At 42.2% G+C, this 23,413-nt stretch overlaps 1 protein-coding gene across 1 annotated transcript in view; it reads left to right on the top strand.

Annotated features, from left to right (window-relative positions):
* Window positions 1-2,084: 2,084 nt before the first annotated feature.
* Window positions 2,085-23,413, top strand: part of LOC126199683 (uncharacterized) — a 43,889-nt gene continuing 22,560 nt past the window's right edge. The window contains exons 1-3 of the mRNA XM_049936610.1: window positions 2,085-2,153; window positions 2,269-2,379; window positions 10,803-10,939. Coding sequence (XP_049792567.1) covers window positions 2,085-2,153; window positions 2,269-2,379; window positions 10,803-10,939 — 317 coding nt within the window. The remainder of the gene's footprint in view (window positions 2,154-2,268; window positions 2,380-10,802; window positions 10,940-23,413) is intronic.

Raw genomic sequence — 23,413 nt, 5'->3', positions numbered from 1 at the left:
AAGATGTGTGTGTTCTTGTATAACTAACAGTAATTGACCTTGGCTCCTTTCTTCAACCTGATACGCTCTGTCCTGCGAAACCAGGATTTCAGTAAATAAACAGGCAAGTCTTTTAGCACTTACTCACCGTACGTCACTGGATGTCATCTATCTTGTCTAACGTTCAGCCGATCTGGGGTAAACTCGATTATAACAGCTGTCGTTAAACTCACGTTAAATATTTTCAATTATGTGTGCGGTATTGCTTTAGCCATCTCATCTATTTACAATTCCAAGCTGAATATAACATCGAAAAACATTTCTTCTTTTACAATCAAATGGGTGATCTGAAAATTCTGGACATAGTTACTTCAAAACTGGAGATTATGAATGCAACGACATTATTTCTTCCCTGTATAGGGAGACGTAGTGACAATCTTCAAGAATGTCTGAGAAGACGATGTGGAGAAAATAAAGAAAGCGCCGTGAAATCGAACACAGTTACAGTAAAACATGTCGAGTGTTGATATGTCGAAATTAAGTTGGATAATAAAGGTTCACTTTTAGACTTTCAAAGATATGTAATTAAGAAAAGAAACCGTAAAGAGAACAGAATATCCAATAAATATTCAACGAGACAGGTGCGTTGAACATGATCGCCACACCAGTTTTTCGCCGCTCAGTGAGTGGGCCATAGCTGAGGGTTGTATCTGTACAGACCGTTCTATGGATTATTCTGGCACGGAAATCTTGGCCTCGAATATATCCATCCCGCTGGTATTAAATTAAGGAATCGGTGGAAATACGATTGTCGGTAGATCTCAGTAATCGCAATGGCGACTTTCAGCTGGATAATGTGTGGGACCCTTTGATGTCTTTCAGAAAGAAACCTTTTATGACAAATGCACGGCTAACGACATCTCATTTTATTAATTTGTCGTCTGAACTTTAACTTCACGAACCCGCATTCCTACAGAGAGGGCGCATGCTGTATCATCATTATGCCCATCTTCTCTGCGATTATTGATTCACTGTGCTGGCTGTAGAAGCTTATCCGCATTCCTATTTTCTCTTTCACAAGTAGGCCTATTCCTGCGTTATCGCTAGTTGATTTTGTGCTTGTAACCCTGTCCTCAACTTGAACAGATGACCTGTTCTTCCTGCCACCGCAATTCACTAACTCTCACTTTACACTATTTCAACCTGTCCATTTCCCTTTTTTAATTTCATAGCCTCCCTACCTCATTAAATAATCGAAACTTCGCAGCAGTGACCCATACAATACCAGTCTTGATTTTCCTGACGACATCCCCCTGAGTAGCCGTCACGAAGATATTTTGTTTGTCGCTGTGTCCGATTAAGCTGTTATCGTTACAAATCGTTCTCGGTACCTGTTCCATTTCTTCTTACTTCCTGCGAAAATCCTCCTCCGTACAGAAACAGCAGTAAAATAAAATGCTTCTTGCTTACATTGCTCTTCTGGTCTCTTAAACAGATGTTATGTATGTATGGAGCTAAAACAGATAGGGAAGTCCATTTTCCTTTTGATCGGCACCTCTACGGAAGTTGATATGGCAACTCTAGCCTAGGGTAAGATTGTTAAAAAGGTAAAAGGTTCAGCTGACGAAGTTTCCATAGCAGTTTCACTGTGTTACAGGTAGCAGACAGATCAACATGGAACCTTCATAGAGGACCTGTTCCCACTATCATACTCAATGTACTGATATAAGTTTTCCAGATTTCTGGATTGCAGATCTAAAATCAACTTCCTTCGGTTACTTTATCATCAGGCCACTTTCCTAGCTTCACAAATGCTACCGCTTATTTTCTTCTCCGTAGTTTAGGGATATTTTCTGTTTTGGAACTATTATTAGACCGCAATATTAACGACTCAAGTGTTCTTAAACTAAATTACTTCCTTTTCATGCTATCATTAGCATCTAATTAAGGAATTCGTTGCATTTAAAGAGCTTTTGCAACTAGTGACAGAAGGACTGGCTGCTGACGAATGGCCAGCATTCTCCATGGTTGCCTCACTGCGGATACCATCTATTATTCGCCGTTTTGTAACCTGAATGTAGTCTCCTTCATTCCATCCTTTCACCATGCCCCTGAGGCCCATAACTGTATTTGGAATGAATGAATATTTGAAAAGTATGCGATGCGAACGAAAGGTTGTGATAACCTCCATTCACCTACATACCTATACTAGGATGCACCACCCACTGAATCCTCTTTAAGATGGTTTCCTTTAGTAAGTAAACTTTGTTTTCTTTTTCTTGTTTACAGATGTTTGTGTTGCTTCTCATGGTGCTGCCGTGTTTGGCAGAGGGTGTTTCCTCACACGAAGAGGGCTGCGTACTACCGCCTGCCTCCAAAGAAAACTTCTTTGTGACAACCGTAAGTTCTCGTGAAGAGCTTATATATCACGTTACACACTATGTATTCTGTGTTATTTTAAGGCGTTTTACTTTACTATGCAATCAGTTTGGTCGTCTTGCCTAATGTCTCCTGATGTAACACTGACATCTGTACAGATAAAAACGGAGTTGGTGAATGTCTTCCTGACGGATAGCGTGCCAGATTCCATGCAACTGGTTCGTTAAATAGCCCAAGTCCCGAGCTGGTTGGAGGGCTCCACCCATAATGCAACCGATGTTCCCAAAAGAGATCCGACGACGTTGGTGCCCAGACATGAAGACATGCAAAATAAACTTTCACCGTGTGCGGGTGGGCACTTGGAATTTTAAGCCCGGGGTAGCTTGCCATGAAGGGCAGCAAAATGGGACGCAGTGCTGTGCTGTAAGGGTGCCGTGGATAACAACCATTGGGTTCCTGCTACGAAATAAAATGGCACTCCAGATCTAGAGTGCCATTTCATTTCATAGCCGGTAACCTTTGGTTGTGGGGCCGTACGGCGGTATCCCACACTTATCTAGACCCGACTTCGACCTGGAATCTCACTGACTGGAGTAGAAGTGTCTTCAGTATGTGTCCCACTGCGGAACGAGCCCCGGTGAGCAGCGACCATGATTTCCAAACCCTACATTTGCGAGCCCAATTGAGAACATTTGGAACATTACGGCCAGGGTCCTACAACCAGCTCCGTATCTAGGGCGCCCAATGGATGGAATTTCGCACGATATATATCAGGAAAACGTGCAACAACTCCATCAGTCAATACCAAGGCGACCTGCTGCTTGCAAAGGGACGGAGGGGGACCAACCCGTTATTAACTGCCCAAGTTTTGAAGCCCTTTCTCTTGAATAAATCATCCAATTTATCTGAAATTGTAATCATTTGTTTGTCTGTACATCTCCATTACATTTCATATGGCGATTTCCATCCCATTCGGACGATTCTTTCGTGGTGTGCCGTCTTTACTTTTTTTCAGAATATTATATATTCTCGATGAATGGAGAAACAAATTTCTGGTGAATCTGAATTTGCAAATCGATGCTTGCTAATCGAAACCTTGGTGCCAGTTTGTAACTTGCAGGGTAATGTGACTACCCGTAAGAATTTCCGTGGTGCACCTACCTTGATCGCTCATTGACTCTCCAATGTGAGTCGAATCTAGATTGCGATAATATAGCAAAAAATGGCGTTATGCGTCGTCTGTACGAATTCATTTATAAATTTACATCGTGACTTCCATCGAGAGTACAGCACAGTACCAAGTAGTGTACGGACCTCACGTTGCACCAGTGGCCTCCTAGTTCGCCGCCATTTTTTTTTTAATTTGTATTTATGAAACACATCGTCTATGCGAGTCCCCTTCCAACAGCTTAGGTTGAACTCGACGCCGCACAGAGAGAGCACTTAATGCAATAGGTCCTGACTCGCTTGCTGAAAGTAGAGACGAGCTTTACTGTCTTCAGGATACTTTTGGGTCCAGAGGAGGGCACATTAAACATATGTGAAAGGTTAACGAAAACTTTTATCCCAAACCTAATTTAAAAAAGTATCCTATTGTTGAATGTGCATGAGTATAAAAAGCACTGGCATCTGCCCAACCCATCGACAATGAGCAGAAGTTACAGAAGCGTGTGACTAATGCAAGTGATGCAGTCCGAATGGATTCAGGTGTGTTTGAAGGAGTGAGTAATTCACTGCAAAGAAGGACTGAAGGCTGCGTCAGGATGCGTGATGCTGGTTTCATCATTGCAGAAATTTTTTGTGCTACGAACAATATGAGACTTGATGGTTTCTTCCACCGTCAAGAAAGAATAATATGCAAGAGGAAAACAGTTTAGACGTCATGCACGAGAAGTTTCTAGCTAACAAAACTCTCCCCTGTAAGGGTAAGGAAGTCTTAGAAGACTGTGCTTGGAAAGTCAGATCAACTTTCAGGAATATCAGCCTGAGAAAATCAAAGTAAAATAAATAGATCCTAAAGTAGAAAACGAATAACAAATCATTAAAATGGGGCGAGTACTAGATAGTAGATTAAGACTTTCTTGTCTAGAAAAAGGAACTGTACATGGTCTCCGAAACGAGAATGATTTATAAAGATGTAAAACAGAATAACCCAGTCGTTGAAACTGACTTTCTTCATACGCCGTCAAACACGAGAGAATAAATTAAGCAAAGAAAGCCTTATGTTAACAAAAAAATTTAAATGATGGTAAAGTGCAAGAACAACAAATTTTGTGATCTTTTGGAATATGAAATCCCTAATATACTTAAAGAAATGTTAAAATAGTTCTCAGCTGCTCCAGTGTGCACGTTGAGAAGGAAAAGAGATTCACTGAGTTTGTAAGAGAATCTCCAGCACACTTAATAACAAACTGAAATGGCAACAGAGTGACCAGTATGTGTAATCTTTTCCAGTTAAAAGTGATGTACACTCATTGTTGCAAACTACGAAGAAAAGCAAAAACTTGGATATCTCGAAATCTGATTCGAGGATAATTTCAGATGGACCACACAGCCATATCTAAAATAAATGTCAAGCAAATTATGAATGTTAAACAGAGCAGTACTGAGGGATCTGATTTAGATCATTATCTCTCTAAAGTTCTCCCATTTAACATAAAAAATAAAACCCTATAAGTTACCCATTACAACGAAAGCAGAGGCAGCATTATAATGTAAAGTGTGGTATATTCAGAGAAAAAATTATTACGACTAAGAAACGTGATTGGCACATACTCTAAGAACGAGTTACCTAAACGGCAGAGAAGAAATTAGGCTTGGCCAAGCATAAAAGGAAGGCATGCTGGCGTGAAAAGTGTGAAGAAGCACTTGAACAAACAGTTTGAAAATGGGAAAAGTGGAATTGTTCAAAAACGAACACTTCGAACAATTCAGACCAAAAGGCAAAAAAATATTGAAAGTAATCTAGAAAATTGAAATTACAACAAAAATAATATTAGAACCTCCAGACCAGTTAGCCAACCAAGAGTCTCATTTTCCTTACCATCTTCATAGTTGTCTCCCGAGCCTAACATTCAGTCTTACATCTCCAACCTCAGAGACCTGAAAAACTTCAGCATAGCCCCATAGCCACTTAACTCCTGTACACAGGTGCTCGCATACCAAGAAACGGATGACCAAAAATCCCCCACCACCTGCGGTTCTGAAGTATGTAGATTTGTCAGCGCATGTTACACACACATCTAGTAAAGTTCGTATCTTGCGACTATCTTCGCACCTGGATATCTGATGCTGGACATTACTCCCAAGTAATTTGTTTGAGTAATAAGTCATTTGTCATGGGCTGTATGACTTTTGAAGCGACCTATTCAGCTCCAGGTCTCGTGCCCCAGTTGCTGAGCAATGTCATATTTATATATGTTGTTGTTGTTGTGATCTTCAGTCCAGTCACTGGTTTGATGCAGCTCACCATGCACCTCAATCCTGTGAAGCTTCTTCATCTTCCAGTACCTACTGCAACCTACATCCTTCTGTATCTGTTTAGTCTTTTCATCTCATGGTCTCCTTCTACAATTGCTAACATCCACGCTGCCCTCGAATGCTAAATTTGTGATCCCTTGATGCCTCAGAACATGTCCTACCAACCGGTCCCTTCTTCTAGTCAAGTTGTGCCACAAACTCCTATTCTCCCAATTCTATTCAATACCTCATCATTAGTCATGTGATCTACCCATCTAATTTTCAGCATTCTTCTGTAGCACCACATTTCGAAAGCTTCTCTTCTCTTCTTGTCCAAACTATTTATCGTCCATGTTTCACTTTCATACATCGCTACACTCCATACAAATACTTTCAGAAATGACATCCTGACACTTGAATCTATACTCGATGTTAACAAATTTTTCTTCTTCAGAAACGCTTTCCTTGCCATTGCCAGTCTACATTTTATATCCTCTCTACTTCGACCATCATCAGTTATTTTGCTCCCCAAATAGCAAAACTCCTTTACTACTTTAAGTGTCTCATTTCCTAATCTAATACGCTCAGCAGCTCCAGACTTAATTCGACTACATTCCATTATCCTCGTTTTGCTTTTGTTGATGTTCATCTTATATCCTCCTTTCAAGATACTATCCATTCCGTTCAACTGCTCTACCAAGTCCTTTGCTGTCGCTGACATAATTACAATGTCATCGGCGAACTTCAAGGTTTTTCTTTCTTCTCCATGGATTTTAATACCTACTCCGAAATTTTCTGTTGTTTCCTTCACTGCTTGCTCAATATACAGATTGAATAACATCGGGGAGAGGCTACAACCCTGTCTCACTCGCTTCCCAACCACTGCTTCCCTTTCATGCCCCTCAACTCTTATAACTGCCATTTGGTTTCTGTACAAATTGTAAATTACCTTTCGTTCCCTGTATTTTACCCCTGCCACCTTCAGAATCTGAAAGAGAGTATTCCAGTCAACATTGTCAAAAGCTTTCTCTAAGTCTACAAATGCTAGAAACGTAGGTTTGCCTTTCCTTAATCTAGTATCCAAGATAAGTGGTAGGGTCGGTATTGCCTCACGTGTTCCAATATTTCTACGGAATCCAAATTGATCTTCCCCGATGTCGGCTTCTACAAGTTTTTCCATTCGTCTGTAAAGAATTCGCGTTAGTATTTTGCAGCCGTGACTTATTAAACTGATAGTTCGGTAATTTTCACATCTGTCGATACGTGCTTTCTTTGGGATTGGAATTATTATATTCTTTTTGAAGTCTGAGGGTATTTCACCTGTCTCATACATCTTGCTCACCAGATGGTATTGTTAGGCCTGGCTCTCCCATGGCTGTCAGTAGTTCTAATGAAATGTTATCTACTCCCGGGGCCTTGTTTCGACTCAGGTCTTTCAGTGCTCTGTCAAACTCTTCACGCAGTATCATATCTCCCATTTCATCTTCATCTACATCCCCTTCCATTTCCATAATATAGTCCTCAAATACAACGCCCTTGTATAGACCCTCCATATACTCCTTCCACCTTTCTGCTTTCCTTTTTTTGCTTAGAACTGGGTTTCCATCTGAGCTCTTGATATTCATACAAGTGGTTCTCTTTTCTTCTAAGGTCTCTTTAATTTTCTTGTAGGCAGTATCTATGTTACCTCTAGTGAGATAAGCCTGAACATCCTTACATTTGTCCTCTAGTCATGCCTGCTTAGCCATTTTGCACTCCCTGTCAATCTCATTTTTGAGACGTTTGTGTTCCTTTTTGCTTGCTTCATTTACTGCATTTTTATATTTTCTTCTTTGATCAATTAAATTCAATATTTCTTCTGTTAACCAAGGATTTCTACTAGCCCTCGTCACTTTACCTACTTGATCCTCTGCTGCCTTCACTACTTCATCCCTCAGAGCTACCCATTCTTCTTCTACTGTATTTCTTTCCCCCATTCCTGTCAATTGTTGCCTTATGCTCTCCCTGAAACTCTGTACAACCCCTGGTTTAGCCAGTTTATCCAGGTCCCATCTCCTTGAATTCCCACCTTTTTGCAGTTCATAACCAATAGATTGTGGTCAGAGTCCACATCTGCCCCTGGAAATGTCTTACAATTTAAAACCTGGTTCCTAACTCTCTGTCTTACCATTATATAATCTATCTAAAACCATTTAGTATCTCCCGGCTTCTTCCATGTATACAGCCTTTTTTCATGATTCTTGAACCAAGTGTTAGCTACGATTAAGTTGTGCTCTGTGCAAAATTCCACCAGGCGGCTTCCTCTTTCATTTCTTACCCCCAATCCATATTCACCTACTACATTTCCTTCTCTCCCTTTTCCTACTACCGAATTCCAGTCACCCATGACTATTAAATTTTCGTCTGCCTTCACTATATGAATAATTTCTTTTATTTCATCATACATTTCTTCAATTTCTTCGCCATCTGCAGAGCTAGTTGGCATATAAATTTGTACTACTGTAGTAGGCGTGGGCTTCGTGTCTATCTTGGCCACAATAATGCGTTCACTATGCTGTTTGTAGTAGCTTACCCGAGTTCCTATTTTTTTATTCATTATTAAACCTACTCCTGCATTACCCCTATTTGATTTTGTATTTATAACCCTGTATTCGCCTGACCAAAAGTCTTGTTCCCACTGCCAACGAAGTTCACTAATTCCCACTATATCTAACTTTAACCTATCCATTTCCCTTTTTAAATTTTCTAACCTACCTGCCTGATTAAGGGACCTGACATTCCACGCTGCGATCCGTAGAACGCCAGTTTTCTTTCTCCTGATAACGACGTCCTCTTGAGTAGTCCCCGCCCGGAGATCCGAATGGGGGACTACTTTACCTCCGGAATATTTTACCCAAGAGGATGCCATCATCATTAGCCATACAGTAGAGCTGCATGGCCTCGGGAAAAATTACGGCTGTAGTTTCCCCTTGCTTTCAACCTTTCGCAGTACCAGCACAGCAAGGCCGTTTTGGTTAGTGTTACAAGGCCAGATCAGTCAGTCATCCATACTGTTGCCCCTGCAACAACTACTGAAAAGGCTGCTGCCCCTCTTCAGAAACCACACGTTTGTCTGGCCTCTCAACAGATACCCCTCCGTTGTGGTTGCACCTACGGTACGGCTATCTGTATCGCTGAGGCACGCAAGCCTCCCCACCAACGGCAAGGTCCATGGTTCATGGGGGGAGGATATATATATATATATATATATATATATATATATATATATATATATATATATAAAACCCTAGTAGATTAAACCTAACTTCCAGCTGCATGTGACAATGCAACCTGGAGGTGCTTAATGCCACCGCGGTGGATTCAAAGTCAATTTCTTTCTCAGACGCTTTTGCGCAACGCTTCAGCAATATAAGTTACATTAATGAATTTGCCTTTTCATTAGCTTTCCAGTAACAAAGTACACAAAATCCGATGGTAATAAATGTGCTTTTCCAATATCCGTTGACGTTTGGGTTCATAGTGTTAAGTGTGAAAGTTACGTGCACTACTTCGTAGTACCATTTGCCGAAGAACCTCCTTTTCAGTTCTTGAACTGCTCACGAAATTAATGGGAAGTTACGTCTCATAACACTCAAACTTCATAGACGAGATACAAGGTGTGGTTGTAAAATGGCGGGACCAATGTTCTAAAGGATTTAATTCCAAAAACATTCATATTTAGTCACTGTCACCATGAACATCATCACTACCTCTATCCCTAAAACGCTACCGGCGAATTTTCAATTGCTGGAAACACTGTTGAGTGTCTTCCATCGTGAGCTCCTTGGTGACGTGTGCCGCTTTTTCTTTCACTGATTCAGTCGACGGAACTCTTGTTCCTCTTACTGCAGATTTGGCCTTCGGGAACAGATAAAAGTCACATGGTGCTAGGTCATGCGAATAAGGTGGTTGATCTAACACTGGGATGCTGTACATCGCTGGAAACCTCGTAACAGACAATGCTGCATGAGCCAGTGCTTTGTTTCGATGCAGTTCTTCCACAACTGGGGCCACTTATTTGTTATTTTCTAACGGACTTGGGGAAGAACCTCAACGCTAGTAATTTTGATTAATAGTTTGATCTTTAGGAACCCAGTGAAGATAATTAATTCCATGAATATCGAGAAAAACAGTCACCATCGCTTTGAATCTCGATTTGATCATTCCAGCTTTTTCGCTCTCGGTGAAGCTGGTCCCTTCCACTTCATTGATTGGCTCTTAGATTATGGTTAATAAGTGAAAAATCAAGATTCGTCACATGCTATCAATTTTCCAAGAAATGAGGATCATTTTAGAGGGTGTCCAAAGAGTCAGTAGAAACATTTTCACGAGCTTCTTTTTGCTCGGTCATGCGTATTTTCGGAATCAGTTTCGCATACTCTTCTTAAAGTGGTTGTGTGAAATTTTTCTTTCGCATTATTTGTCAATCCCTACAGTTTCAGCAATGGACGTACAGGGCGTGAGTTATCTCCAACGTCTTCTCGGCCATCTTGGAAACGCTTGAACTGTTCAAATACTCGCGTGTGGTAAAGTCTTCTCAGCAAACTCTTTTTGGTAAAAGACAGGTTTCAGTAATAGTTTTTCCATGTTTCATGTGAAATCGCGACAATTCGTTTCTCACTTGTTACACTTGTCACTTTTCCGGTGAAACAAAATATGCTTCACGCTTCACTGTTATTGGTCGTTCATCTTTGCCGCACGCGTACTTACTCTGTGATAGCATTAATCACGTTATGTTGTAGCCACACTTCGCATATGAGAACTTCGGAAAGAATGATAAAGTGGAAAGTAACTGTATTTCGAAAGCGCTGTCACAGATTTTAATTCTAGAGATAATGTTATAGGGTGTCGATTGTGATGTGGAGTCGTCCAGTTACTGTGCACTGTGCGAAGCGTATCGTCGCCAGCGAACAACACTGAACACATGCTGTGCTCTTGGTCCACAGGAGAGGAAGACGTGGTACCAGCAGTACCAGTACGACGTGCCCGGCCTGTTCGGCTGGGGCTGCTCCACGTACACGCAGTCTCCCAGGCCAAACCCCAAGGAGATGGACCTCGTTGGACACCTGAGCCAGGTGCCTCTGTAAGTCACACGTGCTTTACGCTAGATCAAACGTGGGACTGGACAGGACCTTCTCGAATATTGATCTAACTAGAAATGACTGTGCTCAGCTAATAAAAATGAGGGAACCTGATCTGTCTCCTTTGATACGTCACTTTAGTAAGTTTAACAAAACAAAGAATCATTAACTCTTGTCAGGATTAACTGAATATCACTCCCACAAACGCAAGCAAGGCTCATGACGAGTATTCACACCTCCACCAAACTCAAAAGTTTTCCCCTACCAAAGTACTTCACTAAACACACGGCTTGTGCATCCTTGCTTGCTGTCTACCGACTTAAAAGCTGACATTGCTCAGTGCACACATTTGCACATCAATCGACAACAGTTATCACGATTATTCGCACTAAACAAGACACCATGCAAATGCTGAACACTACACTCGCAAATGTATATGCAAAAGTGATTAAAAGTGTATGAAAAATCAAGACAGATGTCAGCATTTGGGGAAGGAGTGTAACTGAGCTCAAAGAAGCCGGTTGGTACAATCGGCTAATCACTCGAAATCTAAATAGAAGCTACGCCGCTATTCGACTATGTTGGCACGGAGGGTGACTGATGGCGGAACACAGCGTCAAGAAGGAAGTGGTCGACATAGAGAACGACGGACATGAGGACTCAACAGTCGTCAGAGACACACTGTGAGCAACTGCTGCTTTAGTGACCACAGGGACCAATAACAAGCGGCTCACAGAAAGGGGACCGAGCTCACTGCGCCCCTTACTCAGCATTCCATTGACCTATGTATATCAACAAGTTTGTATGCGTTGGTGTCGGGCACGTTAGGCCTGGAATTCTCTTCAGTGACGAGTGCCGATTTGAGCCCCGATGGTCAGCGGTGATGTGTCAGGAAACGCCCCGAACACCAGAGGCATACCAACCTGACTGTGTCAGCCGTATGGCCCGACAACCAGCAGTGATAGTCTAGGGGGGTCATTTCATTTACCTTTAGTTGTCATCCGCAGCACCTTTACATAACAGCGCTACGTTGACGATATTCTATGCCCCGTTTGTTGCCCTTCACAGTAAGCCATCCTGGGCTTATATCTCCGCAAGATAAGGCAAGCCCGCGCACAGGGAGTTTCTTCGTGATTCCCAAACCCGACCTTGATCTACAAGGACGCCGGACTTCTTCCCAATTGAGAATGTTTGGGCAACAATGGGCGGGGCCCTCCTACCATGTAGGGACTTTAACAAGAGTAACGCGCCCGTTGGACATAATTTGGCACGATATCCTTCAAGGGACCCAGAAACTCTGACAAGCAGAGCAGTTAAGTAGAACAACTGGTGGCATAAGGACAAGACGTGGACCGTCGCGTTATTTCTTCCCTTAGAATGAAAAAGCAGGTATCTGAAACAATGGATACAGTGGCGGAAGTTAACGAGATTGCCAAATTATAACGTCTGTAGTTGTATAATGAGTGAAACATATTTCAGTTATACTTCTGAATGTTTCTGAAAAGGCAGTTCAGTCTGATATTTTGCAGGGACCTGAAGATCAATGAGACTGAATCTAGCATGGCTTTTACAAAAATTCTTTACAACATCGTTTATAGTAACAGTTGACTTTCTTATCATTTCTTCAATCTCAGGCTCCATTTAACTGATACTGTCGGTGTGTCGTCAACGTCAACGTCCGCGTTTTTTAACCAAATCACTAGATGATGCAGACCGGTAACTATCGTAGTCCTGTTAATCCTCTTCGTCGCAGCTGCGCTTTGAGGATGCAGCAAGTACACGCGATGTTTGTTGAATACGCTCGATTCACCGACGTAGATAAGACGCTTCAGGCGATTTACCCATGAGGTATTCCGGCCTCATAACGTTTGTTAGCCGTTCACAGGCATAGTTCTGAATTTTCAGTTTCCCGTTCGATTGAAAAGTACCACAGATATGTATTGTGATTTAACAATTCGTGGTACGCATCAAACAGTCCCTAGTCAACGTACATGCTGGTAAGAACAAATGCCCAAACTCCTCATACGACTCGCAGCTCTTAATGGGCACATCTGTGTAGCAGGTGCATCTTCTTAGTAACGACGTAGAAAATCTGTCTAATGACAAGCAGGCCAAGTAGGTGGAAGTTAGACATCAGATTGATCCTACGCAAGCATGGGAATTAATGCTTTTTTCCAAACTCCCAAATGCTTGAAACTTCTTGACAGGGGAGAAACGATTGTAACCAAAACCAGATGTGCTTTTACCTCACACATCCACTCTAGGAAAGTCTTGACTTCGATGGGCTCTCCTCTTCTCATAATGGGCCATAGTATCTGGATCATCTGCATGACCTAAATCTCCTCAACAGGTACATGACCCCTGCTATAACAATGACCTTCAGCAACAGCTAACCTTTTCTTCTCCCCATATTTTGACAGTCTACATTAAACTGTTGTGTTAATTCCATTCTCCTCTTCTTAATCTCCACGTGATCCCCTTCAAATCTTAACAATGACGTTACTTCTTCTGACTCTCCAGCACCATCTGGAACAGTGCCACTATAACGCTACTGAGCATTAACTGCTAATCAAGTAACTGAAACACTCAACTGATCAACATTCCTTATTATCTGTTTAATCTCTTCTCATTCCTCTGAAATCTCTTTCTTGCTACTAAGTTCTATCTTCTGGAAATTCCTTTCTAAATCTTGTAACAAAGCAGCATGAATTGAACTCTTCTTGAATATGAGCAGCAGCTTCCTGAATGGTTACCCCCTCAAGTCTCTCAGACAATCCTTGTTTATTCTTTTCATATTCTTCCACTAAATTTTAAAAGTTAGTTTGCAGTTACTCAGTTTGTTCATAGACAGCGAAATGAAACTGTTGCTGCCTTTCATCTATAGTACCAAGCTTGCTTAGAAATTCTACAATTAAAACGAACTAAATACTTCTTTATGACTCTGCTTTGCTAATAAATCACATTTATTCTTCTAGACTCAGTATTTGCACTTGTACTGCACAAACACTGGCTTGCTGTTCTGTTGAAATACATTCAATCTGTTTCCTCAATCCGCCTGTACTCTCTTTTCTTCCCTCTGGCACTATTCTCTTCTCTGACAGCCCCTAATCTCTCATCAATCCCCTTTGATATTATCCCCTAAAATTTCAAGCTATACTCTGTTACTAGGCCTGAATGTTTCACTTAAAGGTGCATTCAGGAAACATCAAACAAAGGAAAGTGTAGGCGATGAGCCGCCATTCTGTTTCCAGAATGAGATTTTCACCCTGCAGCTGAGTGCAGGTTGAATATCTCATTCTGGAGACATCCCTCAGGCTGTGGCTAAGCCATGTTTCCGCAGTATCCTTTCCTCCGGGAGTGCTAGTTCTGCAAGGTTCGCGGGAGAGCTTCTGTGAAGTTTGGAAGCTAGGAGACGAGTTACTGGCAGAATGGAGGGTGTGAGGACAGGGCGTGAGTCGTGCTTAGGTAGCTCAGTTGGTAGAGCATTTGCCCGCAAAAGGCAAAGGTCCTGAGTTCGAGTCTCGGTCCGGCACACACTTTAAATCTGCCAGGAAGTTTCGCTATTCTGTTGTTCACACTGAATAGAAAAAGCTGTAGAAACAGTAATAGGGTTAACTGAGACACTGGAGTTACTGCAGACTCCTTTATGCGAACCATATCACAAGCACAACCACATCACACTACCGCTGTCTGGGACATCCCTGGGTGGAACACAATTTCTGTGACAACTACGCAGAACAGTTGAATCACTATTAGGTACATTATCCCCACCTGGGTAGCAGAAAGTAACATATCCTCTGAATCTTAATGTTCTACAAATTTGGTTTCATCTCTTTCTCTACCCTTTTTTGAAATCTGTTTATACTTATTCTTTTCTGATTAACTTATGATTTCTTCTTTATGTCTTGGTTTTTAACTAGACAGCTAACAGGCCAAGTAATTACATATTATCTCACAAGTCAAAGTTATAAAAACTAATTTGTAATTTCAGAAATACCTAAAAGTATATAATGCTCCTCAAAATTCTCCAGTCATCATGCACAAAGCACTTAATCATGAAACAAACGAAAAATTCGGTTCACATCTTCATCTCTTCACCATCAATAGGCAGTAAAAAATAGTCACGTGGAAAAATGTTGGAAGTTCCAGGGGAAGATAGCGCTATAGTTCTAACTAAGCGCGATCCGCTGCAAAAGCCTTCTTCCGGTCCGTCATTGCGGTTTTTGAGCGTGCTACTTCCTGCCGCGCCCATTCTTATCATTAGGCACATCCGCTTTACAGGCAGCTGCACGCTCATTTGACTCGAGGCAGCCGCACAGAGCACACAGCCATGCCGTACAGGAGGAGGAGATATACAAGAAGATCAAGAATGCCAGTATACAAGACCGTGGATACATTTACTATGACACCAAATAATGTTGCTCAAGAAGAGCTACTTAATGGACCTGAGTAAAACCCTTACAAAATCTTGCATTACTGGCACCATCTGGCTCTCCTCTGTACAACATCACTTCGTCCCTCAATTCACATGCAGAAGTCACAAGCTCAGGTAAGTATTCCAAAATGAACAAATTAGAAACAGAATAGTCTTAAGCCGCTCATGATCATTAGCATGAAAAAATTGTGAGGAAATGCCTCCTAAATTAACTCTGTAGTACTAATCTGTCCTTAAAAGTAGCCGAAAGGTGCCTGAAAATTTCCTAATAAAACTGTACCACAGAATTTTTACTTTCAAGGAATAACAGTTACACTCCAAGTTACTCCCTGACACTAGGTTGTTGCTTAAGTTTATATCGTTTTCGTTTTGCGTGTTGGTACTCCGATTGCTACGAGTGTATTTTTTGTTTGTTGTTCACTGTTGGTGACTGAATTTACATGTTGTCATTTTGTCGTTTGTAAATAGTGAGTGGAGATGTGTACGCTAAGAAAGGGAGTGTAAAGTGGAGAAATCCGAAAGTCTCCGACACATTCTTCTGTTTCAGTTGCATAGAGGGTTGACAGCAGCAGAAGCATCCAAAAGCATTTGCACCGTGTATCGTTTGACATTGGACACAGCACTGCAAAAAATTGTTCTTTCGTTTTAAGGAGGATAATTTTGACATTAGTGACTCTCCACATTTAGGAAGACCTTCGATGAACGATGAGAATCGTTTAAACTCATTAATCCACAATAATCCGCATCAGTGAAATCGGGAACTGGCGAATTTGATGAACTGTGATCATTAGACTATCGTGTGACTTTTTCAAGCAATGGGTACGGTTCACAAATGGGATGTACGGCTACCGTATGCTCTAAGCCAAAATCACAAAAATCATTTGTTTGGCATATGTGCTTCTTTGCTTACTCGTCGTCAATTGGCTCGTGAGCAACACGGACCATTCCTATCCTGTATCGTTACTGCTGAAGAGAAAGAGTGTCTTTATGTTAACATAAGGAAAAGAGAGGAAAGACTGAGCCCAAACAAAGCAGTAACTTCTCGTACAAGGACCTGTGCGCATCCATAAAAGAAAATTTTATGCATCTGGTGGAACAGCGACATGTGGTGCACACTACATGTTGATACCCCGACGTGTAACGATCACTCCTCAAGTTTTTGTCCTCAACTCAAGACGTCCTGCAGACGCAGTCCAAGAATAACGACCAGCAAGGCTGCTTGGAGTGATGCTACTCCACGATAAGGCCCGACTGCAGTCTGCTAGACTGACGAGAAAATACAATCCAGGTGTTGTGTCGGGAAGTCATTCCGCACCAACCTATTTACTTGTTTTTACACCTTCAGGTTTTCAACTTTACTCATCTCTGTCGAACAACCTTAAAGGAACTTCCTTTCCAGATGAAAATGCGCACCAAACATAACTCGAAAATTTCTTCTATTCAAATCCACGTCATTTCTACAGTCGCGAGAATCGAAAAGTTACCCCAGCGTTGGTAGACACTTGTAAATAGTGAAGGAGAATATATTATTGATGTCTAAACTATATGTTATGTGTACCTGAAGTATTTATTAATCTTATGGACAAAAAAGACTCAGAACTTATGCACCTACCCAATACTACTAGTTTCCTTATCAAGGCTATTACTTTTATTTGTGAAGCTCTGTCTTTTCATCACACAAATTTCAAAATTCACAATTACCGGTTTCGGCTACTGCAGTCCTCAGACCATAAAGTATTCTGACGTAGGTATTAGCGACAAAATCCTTACCATTATGTACGTACATAGTATGTAAAATTCGTGTGATCAAGACGGACTTTTACAAATAAAGTGCCGTAACGTTATCGCGGACTCATTTAGAGACTTTATGTTTTCAGTTCATAAAGGCTATTAACTGCTACACGTGACATCTCTTATTAATATCTTCTTGCGTAATGAAATAAACGGTATGACCTGACTTTTCTCCAGCCATCAAAATATGTGTGTACTGCACTAAAGTAAAGGTGTGAAAAGATAGAAATGTCATGTAACACTTCGGAAGAAATCCAGCCGCAGCAGTGCAAATCAACACAAACTACAGAAAAAGTACACGTGAGAGAAACCAAAAAACGCTCACTTAACTCATTTCCACAAACATTGTTACTCCACAAACAAAAGATAATCATTCAACTGAACTTTTATTTAAAAACTAAAATTTTGTTCATGATCTACTGCCACCATATTCAGCTAATTACTTTCACTGTATAGTTAAAAATATTATTTCCGTTCACACTGATTTCCTAACATATCACTATAATTTTGGCAGAATGATTAACTATTGCCTTTCGCGGGTTGTTGTTGTTGTGGTCTTCAGTCCTGAGACGGGGTTGATGCAGCTCTCCATGCTACTCTATCCTGTGCAAGCTTCTTCATCTCCCAGTACCTACTGCTGCCTACATCCTTCTGAATCTGCTTAGTGTATTCATCTCTTGGTCTCCCTCTATGATTTTTACCCTCCACGCTGCCCTCCAATACTAAATTGGTCATCCCTTGATGCCTCAGAACATGTCCTACCAACCGATTCTTTCTTCTTGTCAAGTTGTGCCACAAACTCCTCTTCCCAATTCTATTCAATGCCTCCTCAATAGTTATGTGATATACCCATCTAATTTTCAGCATTCTTCTGTAGCACCACATTTCGAAAGCTTCTATTCTCTTCTTGTCTGAACTATTTATCGGCCACATTTCACTTCCATACATGGCAACACTCCATAATAACACTTTCAGCAACGACTTCCTGACACATAAACCTATACTCGATGTTGACAAATTTCTCTTCTTCAGAAACGCTTACCTTGCCATTGTCGGTCTACATTTTATATCCTCTCTACTTCGACCATCATCAGTTATTTTGCTCCCCAAATGGCAAAACTCCTTTACTGCTTTAAGTGTCACATTCTCTAATCTAATTCCCTCAGTATCACCCGAGTTAACTCGACTACATTCCATTATCCTCGTTTTGCTTTTTTTGATGTTCATCTTATATCCTCCTTCCAAGACAGTGTCCATTCCGTCCAACTGCTCTTCCAAGTTCTTTGCTGTGTCTGACAAGACAGTGTCCATTCCGTCCAACTGCTCTTCCAAGTCCTTTGCTGTGTCTGACAGAATTACAATGTCATCGGCGAACCTTGAAGTTTTTATTTCTTCTCCATGGATTTTAATACCTACTACGAATTTTTCTTTTGTTCCTTTACTGTTAGCTCAATATACAGAATGAATAACATCTGGGATAAGCTACAACCCGGTCTCACTCCCTTCCCAATCACTGCTTCCCTTTCATGTCCCTCAACTATTATAACTGCCATCTGGTTTCTGTACAAATTGTAAATTGCCTTTCGCTCCCTGTCTTTTACCCCTGCCATCTTCAAAATTTGAAAGAGAGTATTCCAGTCAACATTGTCAAAAAGTTTCTCTAAATCTACAAATGCTAGAAACGTAGGTTTGCCTTTTCTTAATCTTTCTTCTAAGATAAGTCGTAAGGTTAGTATTGCCTCACGTGTTCCAATATTTCTACGGAATCCAAACTGATCTTCCCCGAGGTCGGCTTCTACCGTTTTTTCCATTCGTCTGTAAAAAATTCGCGTTAGTATTATGCAGCTGTGACTTACTATACTGATAGTTCGGTAATTTTCACATCTGTCAACACCTGCTTTCTTTGGGATTGGAATTATTATTTTCTTCTTGAAGTCTGAGGGTATTTCGCCTGTCTCATACATGTTGCTCACTAGATGGTAGAGTTTTGTCAGGACTGGCTCTCCCAAGGCTGTCAGTAGTTCTAGTGGAATGCTGTCTACTCCCAGGGCCTTGTTTCGACTTAGGTCTGTCAGTGCTCTGTCAAATTCTTCACGCAGTATCATATCTCCCATTTCATCTTCACCTACATCCTCTTCCATTTCCATAATATTGTCCTCAAGTACCTGGCCCTTGTATAGACCCTCTGCATACTCCTTGCACCTTTCTGCTTTCCCTTCTTTGCTTAGAACTGAGTTTCCATCTGAGCTCTTGATATTCATACAAGTGGTCCCCTTTTCTCCAAAGGTCTCTTTAATTTTCTTGTAGGCAGTATCTATGTTACCTCTAGTGAGATAAGCCTGAACATCCTTACATTTGTCCTCTACCCATCCCTGCTACAGCTATTTTGTACTTCCTGTCGATCTCATTTTTGAGACGTTTATATTCCTTTTTGCCTGCTTCATTTACTGCATTTTTATATTTTCTCCTTTCATCAGTTAAATTCAATATTTCTTCTGCCACCCAAGGATTTCTACTAGCCCTCGTCTTTTTACCTATTTCATCCTCTGCTGCCTTCACTACTTCATCCCTCAAAGCTACCCATTCTTGTAAATTGTTCCCTTATGGTCTCCCTGAAGCCCTGTACTACCTCTGGTATAGTCAGTTTATCCAGGTCCCATCTCCTTAAGTTCCCCACCTTTTTGCAGTTTCTTCAGTATTAATCTACAGTTCATAAACAGTAGATTGTGGTCAGAGTCCACATCTGCCCTTGGAAATGTCTTACAATTTAAAACCTGGTTCCTAAATCTCTGTCCTACCATTATATAATCTATCTGAAACCTGTCAGTATCTCCAAGCTTCTTCTATGTATACAACCTTCTTTTATGATTCTTGAAGCCGGCCGGAGTGCCCGAGCGGTTCTAGGCCCTTCAGTCTGGAACCGCGCGACCGCTACGGTCGCAGATTCGAATCCTGCCTCTGGCATGGATGTGTGTAATGTCCTTAGGTTAGTTAGGTTTAAGTAGTTTTAAGTTCTAGGGGGCTGATAACATCAGAAGATAAGTGCCATAGTGCTCAGAGCCATTTGAAACATTTTGCTTCTTGAACCAAGTGTTAGCTGTGATTAGGTTATGCTCTGTGCAAAATTCTACCAGGCGGCTTCCTTTCATTTCTTACCCCGAATCCATATTCACCTACTACGTTTCCTTCTCTTCCTTTTCCTACTATCGAATTACAGTCACCCATGACTATTAAATTTTCGTCTCCCTTCACTATCTGAATAATTTCTTTTATCTCATCATATATTTCTTCAATTTCTTCGTCATCTGCAGAGCTAGATGCCATATAAACTTGTACTACTGTAGTAGGCGTGGGCTTCGTGTCTATCTTGGCCACAATAATGCGTTCACAATGCTGTTTGTAGTAGCTTACCCGCACTCCTATTTTTTTTATTCATTATTAAACCTAGTCCTGCATTATCCTTATTTGATTTTGTATTTATAACACTGTATTCACCTAACCAAAAGTCTTGTTCCTCCTGCCACCGAGCTTCGCTAATTCCCACTATATCTAACTTCAACCTATCCATTTCCCGTTTTAAATTTTCTAACCTACCTGCCCGATTAAGGGATCTGACATTCCATGCTCCGATCCGTAGAATGCCAGTTCTCTTCCTCCTGATAACGACATCCTCTTGAGTAGTCCCCGCCCAGAGATCCGAATGGGGGACTATTTTACCTCCGGAATATTTTACCCAAGAAGACGCCATCATCATTTAGACATACATTAAATCTGCATGCCCTCGGGAAAAACATGAAACTCAACATCGCATGAAAGCATTAACCGAGATAAATTACTACAGCGTTACACTGCGTGAAACTATTAGCAGTCAGAAACTGTAACAGCAAAGCAAACAGAGGCGAACAGGAAGGATAATTCCTTGCAATGTTCGAAAATTATGAAAGCTTCAGTCTTCTTCTTTTTTCGTGATATGATATCCCTGATATTAGTGTGAAACGCACAACTAAACTACGACGGACATTAAATATTATTAATCGTATCTGACTACGAACAACGCTTCAAGAGTGCATACACAACGACCACTGTCGTATGGTTGAGTGCAACGGGTAATAAACGGCCAGCATATCTCAACACAGAATATAATGCTTAAGTATACAGGTTCGAGAAAGCTATAGGTGTTGCTATCGCATGTCAGCATAACATTTGGAGTGATCTTGCATTGCGCTGGGAATGTTTAGTATGTGTTCATCTACTCACAGTGAATGCGGTAGCGTATATGTGAGCATCGAGTGATAAACCCTATACTCAAATTTAGTCTGCTCATGGATGTTCTGTGGCAACACGGAATCTGAATGGTTTCCATTCGGATCAGGATTGTTGCATTTTTATTGACATCGTACGCCGAGGCTCTAGCATCAGCAATAATCAACAGCATGAGGATTAACAAAGCAATGGAAACCACTTCATTAAAGACAGGCAATGTATAGCCACAACACATGCGGCCTGAAGTTAAAAAAATGTCATGATAATCTCTCAACTGGCAGGCAACTGGGAGGTAAAAATGTGAAAAATGACGAATAAACACGAAAGCGTAACGTACTAACAGCTGGATAGTGGGCTATCAGAAGTTTGAACGTCGTAAGGAAGTCAGAATTTAGAGGTTTCTGTTCAGGCGTATAGGGCAATATCAAGAGAAACAGAAAATCATATAACGGGAGTTTATTTCGATATGAATAGTAAAGTATGGCAGAGTGTGAGCTCCTACGAACAGTTCATCGACAGGAAAGGAACGGCAACAGCAGTAGGTCAGGTATATACACTCCTGGAAATTGAAATAAGAACACCGTGAATTCATTGTCCCAGGAAGGGGAAACTTTATTGACACATTCCTGGGGTCAGATACATCACATGATCACACTGACAGAACCACAGGCACATAGACACAGGAAACAGAGCATGCACAATGTCGGCACTAGTACAGTGTATATCCACCTTTCGCAGCAATGCAGGCTGCTTTTCTCCCATGGAGACGATCGTAGAGATGCTGGATGTAGTCCTGTGGAACGGCTTGCCATGCCATTTCCACCTGGCGCCTCAGTTGGACCAGCGTTCGTGCTGGACGTGCAGACCGCGTGAGACGACGCTTCATCCAGTCCCAAACATGCTCAATGGGGGACAGATCCGGAGATCTTGCTGGCCAGGGTAGTTGACTTACACCTTCTAGAGCACGTTGAGTGGCACGGGATACATGCGGACGTGCATTGTCCTGTTCGAACAGCAAGTTCCCTTGCCGGTCTAGGAATGGTAGAACGATGGGTTCGATGACGGTTTGGATGTACCGTGCACTATTCAGTGTCCCCTCGACGATCACCAGTGGTGTACGGCCAGTGTAGGAGATCGTTCCCCACACCATGATGCCGGGTGTTGGCCCTGTGTGCCTCGGTCGTATGCAGTCCTGATTGTGGCGCTCACCTGCACGGCGCCAAACACGCATACGACCATCATTGGCACCAAGGCAGAAGCGACTCTCATCGCTGAAGACGACACGTCTCCATTCGTCCCTCCATTCACGCCTGTCGCGACACCACTGGAGGCGGGCTGCACGATGTTGGGGCGTGAGCGGAAGACGGCCTAACGGTGTGCGGGACCGTAGCCCAGCTTCATGGAGACGGTTGCGAATGGTCCTCGCCGATACCCCAGGAGCAACAGTGTCCCTAATTTGCTGGGAAGTGGCGGTGCGGTCCCCTACGGCACTGCGTAGGATCCTACGGTCTTGGCGTGCATCCGTGCGTCGCTGCGGTCCGGTCCCAGGTCGACGGGCACGTGCACCTTCCGCCGACCACTGGCGACAACATCGATGTACTGTGGAGACCTCACGCCCCACGTGTTGAGCAATTCGGCGGTACGTCCACCCGGCCTCCCGCATGCCCACTATACGCCCTCGCTCAAAGTCCGTCAACTGCACATACGGTTCACGTCCACGCTGTCGCGGCATGCTACCAGTGTTAAAGACTGCGATGGAGCTCCGTATGCCACGGCAAACTGGCTGACACTGACGGCGGCGGTGCACAAATGCTGCGCAGCTAGCGCCATTCGACGGCCAACACCGCGGTTCCTGGTGTGTCCGCTGTGCCGTGCGTGTGATCATTGCTTGTACAGCCCTCTCGCAGTGTCCGGAGCAAGTATGGTGGGTCTGACACACCGGTGTCAATGTGTTCTTTTTTCCATTTCCAGGAGTGTATGTTGACGC

The sequence above is a fragment of the Schistocerca nitens genome, chromosome 8 (genome assembly GCF_023898315.1).
Source record: "Schistocerca nitens isolate TAMUIC-IGC-003100 chromosome 8, iqSchNite1.1, whole genome shotgun sequence".
Classification (NCBI taxonomy): Eukaryota; Metazoa; Arthropoda; class Insecta; order Orthoptera; family Acrididae; genus Schistocerca; species Schistocerca nitens.
This window is presented reverse-complemented; position numbering and strand designations above follow the sequence as displayed.